This window comes from Ailuropoda melanoleuca, chromosome 1, assembly GCF_002007445.2.
Source record: "Ailuropoda melanoleuca isolate Jingjing chromosome 1, ASM200744v2, whole genome shotgun sequence".
Lineage (NCBI taxonomy): Eukaryota > Metazoa > Chordata > Mammalia > Carnivora > Ursidae > Ailuropoda > Ailuropoda melanoleuca.
Window position 1 is genome coordinate 11,001,945 of NC_048218.1, and position 7,277 is coordinate 11,009,221.

At 43.7% G+C, this 7,277-nt stretch overlaps 1 protein-coding gene across 1 annotated transcript in view; it reads left to right on the forward strand.

The window, feature by feature from the left end:
- Positions 1 to 4,449, forward strand: part of TMEM50B (transmembrane protein 50B) — a 33,137-nt gene extending 28,688 nt beyond the window's left edge. Inside the window, exon 7 of the mRNA XM_034656114.1 lies at positions 3,160 to 4,449. Within this exon, the coding sequence (XP_034512005.1) occupies positions 3,160 to 3,205 (46 nt within the window). The 3' untranslated portion in view covers positions 3,206 to 4,449. The remainder of the gene's footprint in view (positions 1 to 3,159) is intronic.
- Positions 4,450 to 7,277: the final 2,828 nt, after the last annotated feature.

Sequence of the window (7,277 nt, forward strand, 5' to 3'; positions counted from 1 at the left end):
TCCCGCTATGAGCTAAGAGCTCAGAGCTCAGCCAAATGATTTATATGTATTACCTTTTCAATTCCCATGTAATTGTCTTAAGTACTTACTACTTACAAACCAGGCGGCGTTCCCGTTTTATAGATGAGGAGATGAGGCTCAGAGCCTACTTAAGGACAAGTAATTGCAGAGCTGGGACTTGAACTCAGACTGCTTCCATAGCCTGTTAAAAAACCATATCAGGTATCTTTATTAAAAAAAGAAAAACAGAAATCAGAATTAATACATATTATGCGTGCTATATACAAAAACTGGTTTGGAAATTGGATTTTTTAAATAAGTTTTTAAGAAAACTAAAAGTAAATATAAAAATAAAACAACATTAGAAGTATTTTTTAGGGGCAGTCTTCTGAAAAAAAAAGAGAAAAACCCTAAAATGAAGCTTGTGGGGTGCCTGGGTAGCCCAGTCAGTTAAGCACCCGACTCTTGGTCTCAGCTCCGGTTGTGATCTCAGGGTCGTGAGTTCGTGCCCTATGTTGGAGTCTACTAATAAAAAAAATATGAAGCTCATATCCTATGCTTTTCAGAATGAATGTCTTTTAATGTGAAGATAAGTATTTTAGGCATCCATTTATAAATTTATACTCCCCCCCAACCTCACAGAATCATTAGACTGTCAGCCTGGAAGCACTTTGTTTTTGTCACCGTTTCTAAGCAATCTGATTATCGTGCTCACTTCGGCTGCACGTATATTAATCAATCTGATTATGATGTGCTGTGATGTAGTTTTCTGCATATTCATTCTTTTTGGGGTTCATTGAGTTTCTAGGGTCTTTATGTTTAGTTTTCATCTAATTTGGAATCTTTTCGCCATTATTTCTCAAAGACTTTTTCTGTTCATCGCACTGTCCTTGGAGTCCAGTCACATGTATACTGGGCTGCTTGAGTCACCCCACACCCACGAGTGCTTCGTTCTTTTTTTGCTTTTGTTTTCTGTGTGTATTTCATTTGGCATACTTGCTACTGTTACATCTTCAAGGTCACTCAAAGTGTCCACTGTTACTCGCATCCAGGGTACCTGTCACCTCAGACGTGTGTTTCATCGCCGTTTGCTTGATTTTGCACATTTCTCCTTAACATGCTTACACTCTCCTCCACCTTCATGGATGTATGACGTATGTTTATAACCATGTCAATGTCCCTCTAATTGTGTCAGTTCTGAGTCTGTTCTTGTTTCTCTTTTCTCTTCATTTTGGGTCCTTTTCCTCGCGGTTGCTTCTTCACATGCAGCTGGTAGGGGGCTGGATTTTTTGGCATTCCTTTAAACAGTTTTGAGCTTTGTTCTGGTGCACTTAGGTAACTTAGAAACAGTTTGGTCCGTTTGAGTCTTGCTTCTTAGCTTTGGAGGGCGGACCTAGAGCACCTCTAGTCTGGGCCTGAGGCGACGCCCTGCACGTGCCGTGGATTTTGAGGCGGCCCAGTCTGCTCAGGAGACGTCTTTCCAGCCCTGCGACAGCTCTGGGGAGTTGTTCCTTCCCTTTCCTTGGGTGGTTTCTTCGAATTCATCTGCTGACCAGTACTCAGCAGAAGACTCAAGGGGAGCCTCCTGCCTGTTTCCTGCGCTCCCTCACAAATGCCAGCCCCTTTGACCTCCCTGAACCCTCAGCTCCATTCCCTCGGTTAAACCGCTGTGCTCTGCCCTCTTACTGTCCCGTGGCCTGGATGCTCGTGGCTTTGAAAGATGTTTGACAGTTTCTGCTGTCTTGTGATCGTGTTTCTTGGCATGTGACCAACAACCTTCTGGGGATACAGTCAAGTTTTCCTAAAGACATCTTAGGCACTCTTATTTGTTTTATAAGATTTTTATTTATTTATTTATTTGACAGAGAGAGTGCACAAGCGGGGGTGGGGAGCAGCAGAGGGAGAGGGAGAAGCAGATTCCCTGCTGAGCAGGGAGCCCACTGCGGGGCTCGATCCCAGGACCCCGGGATCCTGATCTGAGTCGAAGGCAGATGCTTCACCGACTGAGCCACCCAGGCGCCCCAGGCACTGTGTAGAGATCAAACTGAAATTCAGATTCAGCCCTTTGTGGGGGTAGATGAGACCAGGTAATTGAGAGTGGGACGAAGAGAAACCTTGCGCGCGGACAGGCCTGCGCTGTCAGTCCGTGCCCTCTGCCCAGAGCCTGGCAAGTTGAGCAGCCCGTTCGGTGCCTCCTGTCAGTAGCAGAGCACAGCTCCGACGTCTTTGGCCACTCTGCCTCTGCTTCCTTCGCAGCTGGCCCTCCCACCCACTGGCCACTCACTTTTGCAGTTTCTTAAGGCTCCAGTCCAGGCCTCTTCTTCCTTCCAAGTGGGCTCCTTTATGCTCAAGACTTTGATTACTGCATATATGCCGATGAGTCACAGAGGTCTGTCTCCACGTCTGAACCGTGTGTCCGGTTTCCTACTTATCTTGCGTGGCTGACATTTCAAATCCAGCACCTCCAACATGTCCACAGCTCAACTTCCGGTCTCAGCGTGTCCTGCCTCTCTGCTCCTCTCCCACTTTCCCCCCGTACTTCGCTGAGATCATTCCCACTCTTCTTTTAGATCTCAGTGCAGCCACCACTTTCCCGGGAAGACCTTCTTGACGTCTCTAACTCGGTGGATCCTTCTATTCATTCTCTTGTCACCAGGTGGATCGCCTTGAGAGCATTTTTTTGCTGTTGGAATTTGATTGTCTCCCTCAGGCTCTCAGCTCTCTTCGTGAGCCCTGTTGACCTTGTTTTGACTCATACATTCCTAGCACTTAGCGAGAGCCTGTGGCCTACCCAGGCCTCTGGGCACAGTAATTATATGGAGAAGGAACAAAGAATTGCTGCGTGGTCCATTTTAGGATTCTTCAGTTATTGTAGAAACCCTAATGTTGCCGCTATGAGAAATGCCCCTTTCCCTTACAAGTTTCCGATCTGATAACTTTCCAGGCTGTAAGAAAGCGTATTTAATCGTGCTTAGCCATCGGGGTCAACAAACGTGTACAAAGCAACCGCATTTGGAGTAGCACCACTGCGGTCTCTGTGTTTAGAAATCGATAGAAAGGAACCAGGGAGGCACCTGTCAAAGCATATTTAGAAAATGAATTCTTTGTTGCTCATTCGCATGCATTGTTTCCTCACGATTTATTTTCATATCTTTCTAGCACTCTGATCTACAAATTCGGAAGAACTGAAGAGCTGTGGACCTGAGAGCGCTTCTAGATCACGTTTCCTTTTGTTTTATTTGTAGATAAGCTTTTTCTCTCCCATCGTAATTTACACATTGCCAAATGGGATAGATTGTACATTACATGTTTTGTTTCTTTATACTTTTATGCTCTGAGTTTTGAAATAGTTTTATGAAGTTTCTGTCCTTTTTTAAAATCATTGAATAGATTGTTAATATGTACATAATACAAAACTATATAGATGGGGTGGTGAGTATCAGTTTTTTATTCCTGAAGACTTAAAGCTTGATCTGTTACCTGAGCCAGGGCTGTATCTTCATGTCATTTTAGAAGTTTTAACTGTTCTGTTTTAGTATCTTTAATTTCTGAAGGTGTGTGCAAAAAAAGAAAAGAAAAGAAAAGAAAAAAGCTCCGTGTATCTGAAATAAGCACTGAGCCATTAACAAGGGTATTTAAGCAAGTTGTAATTTATTTTGGCTTAAAAATGAGATTTTTTTTAAAGGAAAAATGTTTGTTCTTATGTATTAAAGAAGTGGACTTTTATATGAAGATTTTTAAATGCCTGAAGGACTAGTTTGAAAGCCTCTTTTAAAAACAATTTCTCTAACATGACTTTATTTGAGGAGGGATAATATGTGATCAGATATGCTCAGTTGTATATGGTTAATGTGAAAAGGCGTTGAGGCAGCTCAGCAAAATGCTTCTTGTAAATGCAGCTCCAACGATCTAATGGGGCTCTCTTGGCAGGCTGTTATTATCTGACATTACAAAATTCAGCATCCAGCAAGTCTGAGACAACTGCAGTTTAAAAGCATGAACCACATAACAAAACCTGGAATAATTAGTTTCAAAATAAAGCACTTCTTCCCAAAGGGAATTATTATGACCTAGTGAAAAATTAAGCATTTCCTCCACTTAGTTATCAATTCCAATTGTCTCTCTCTGCACTAGCTCTCAAACTTTGGGTGAACTCTTCCTGCAAAATATATCTTTAACCCGAAAGCCCATAATTCCAGCCGAAACCTTCTTTTGCTGAGTTTGAAACACTGTTTGTGCAGCGTGTGTATTCCTACGAGAGTCGTCAAAGGGAGGGTTGGGTCACTGTTGCTACCTTTCCTTTTTTGTGAGACAGGCTTTGTGTTGCACTTTTTTCCTCCAGAGGATTCTATAGCACCTTTTGTTGTAAGACAGTCGCAGCAGTGGTATGAATATGCAGCTTTTAATGCAGACCTTACCCTGCTTTACCCTCTCTGCTCTCTGAGAGGACCTGCCGCGCACAGAGTATGAAGCGATTGTGGAACGCTGTGCCTTTGTCTAGACACCTCCTTGTTTAATGACTTCTTCCTATGGTGGTGTTTTCCCCCCCAAATGTCAGTAAACTTTGTCTTGCTTCCAGCAACGTGTACACCTAATTACTCGTGGCCGCTCTCTTGTTGCAATAAATACTACTCCTCACACATTCTAATATCGTGAAATCAGTTGGAGAAAATGAACCATAAAAATTGGCTTGTTGTTCCTTTTCAGTTGTTCAAGTGGACCCGGTCACAGAAGCAGTTTATCTTTGTGACATAAAGAGAAATACGTTCTACTCAGACTTGTAAAATGCTGGTATGAAGGCTAGCGAAGGGTGTGCCGGAAGACCGCCTGAAATAGTGGCTGTTTTCTCTATTCTTGACTCTGCCATGAATTTATTTTGTAATTGTGAACAAATCACTTAATTTTCTCTGTTTACTCACTTAAAAAAAGAGGGGGGTTGAAAATGTTCGTATCCACCCTTACAGATATTGTAAGAAAAGATGGAGCCCTTCATAATAATTAAAAATATGTGGGGCGGAGGGGGGGTGCCTGGGTGGCTCAGTCAAGCATACGACTCTTCATTTCAGCTCAGGTCATGATCTCAGGGTGGTGAGATCGAGCCCCACGTCGGGCTCCACGCTCTGTGGCAATGGCTTTAGATTCTTTCCCCCTCTTCTTCCCCCTCTTCTCCTTGCTGCTTGTGGGTTCTCTCTCTCTCCAAAATAAATAAATAAAATCTTAAAAAAAGATGTGTGGGATTCCCTTAGTAGAAAGCTCTCCCGGTTACACAGGTTCAATGGCTCTTGAATCTGAGTGTCTTTTGGTGTTGGTATGTAGACCAGTATTACCAGAGCATTCTGTTTCATTACACTGTTTCTGAGATGCTTGTATTCCTTGTGATGTTGCCGCTATGAAAAAACAGGCGAAATTTTTCCATTATATAAATTTTGACGTGTATTAACATAATGAAGCAGCAAGGTTGAAGTGGGAAAGATCGACGTTATCAAGCCGCGGAACATTTGCTACTTGAGCGAGAATCCCACCCAGGTGTTTGACGCTGAACTCAGGTTCTCAACATTTGTCCACAATGGAAGGCTTTTCCATCACAACGGCAACTTCATTGTTCCATTTTAGATTTAATTGCTTCATATGAGGGGCACCTGGGTGGCACAGTGGTTAAGCGTCTGCCTTCGGCTCAGTGCGTGATCCCAGCGTTATGGGATCGAGCCCCACATCAGGCTCCTTCTGCTATGAGCGCTTCTTCCTCTCCCACTCCCCCTCCTTCTGTTCCCTCTCTCGCTGGCTGTCTCTATCTCTGTCGAATAAAAAAAAAAAATCTTTAATTGCTTCATATGAAATAACCTCTGCCAGTCTTAGGAATTAATCCCAATTTTTCCTGCACTCTCTTGTCCTCACACTGTCATTTTGATTGTTTAAAGTTTATGAAAGTTTAGGGTTACTTTTAGACGATCTCAAGTAACAGCTTATTAAATCCTGAGGGAGAAACATCTGATGCTAATTTTATTCTCTATGAACAATTAGTCACATTTTGTGGTTAACTGGCGTGCAGTGAGGTTAGAACAGTCTCTTCACTGTATCTGTTCAGACAGGAAAACTTGAAGTAGAAACTACTTGAAGTAGAAATTATTGTTTGAGTTACTTTGTTGATTGTTTTTCTTATTTCTTTGATGGAAAACAAAGGGATAGCCTGGAGGATCTGATAGGTTCAGTGCTTTTCTGAAGAATGATGGAGGAAAATCAGGGTATGCTTATTCAATCCTGGAGTAGATCTTTGCCTTAACGGAATTGTGGCAATATTTGCTTTCACAACCCATTCCTATTCCTAAAAAGAGTCTTTATGATAGTTCCATTTTATTAAAAAACGAGCTCAGTTATATTTTCTTTGATATCTAGACAGCCTTTACTTTTCTTAGTGACCTTTCCCCTCAATTTCATTATGAACAAGCCCAAATATTTTCTTCACCCTTCTTTTCCCTTTCCCTCCGTACCTTCAACTTACAAGCTTTCCAAATGTAATTCTCGTTGTTCAACATAGGTGGGTTTATTATTATTTTTTTTTTAAGATTTTATTTGTCAGAGAGCATAGGCAGGGGGAGCTGTGGGCAGAGGGAGAAGCAGGCTCCCTGCTGAGCAAGGACCTTGATGCGGGGCTCCATCCCAGGACCCAGGGATCATGACCTGAGCCAAAGGCAGACGCTTCACCGACTAAGCCACCCAGGTGTCCCAAGATAGGTGGGTCCTGTGAAGTCTCCCCAGCACTGAATTAGCGAATGGTGGCTCATAGGGGAGATACAGGGCTAGGTTAGCCCCTGCCACGTTGTCCTCAAACCATCAAAACATAACCTTGGTTCATGTGTGTGTGTTGAAAACCACCGTATTTAATATCACTGATTCATTTCCTTCATTACCCTTGAGCTCAGAACGGCTGTATCACTCATGCCTGAAGGAAGTTTCTCTGCCCCGGTATTCTTTCCGGAAGGCCCATCTCAGCCCGCTTGTGCTCAGGAACACAAGACAGCACTTCAATACCGTGCGGGGGGGGGGGGGGGGGGGCGGCTGGTTCACGCGGGAAAATCAGCAAAACACCGGAATGGGAGAAATGTGCCGGTAAATCGAGGGCAGTAAATCAACTGCGGAAAGGGCCCTGGATCACAGCATGAGCGCTGAAGCAAGAAAAAGGCGGTTTCCCGGAGTCCAACTGGGTTGGGATCACGCCCGGCAGGTGACTGCGTTGCGGGCCCCTCTACGCATGTGCGCCAGTGGCCTGAAGGTGCCCG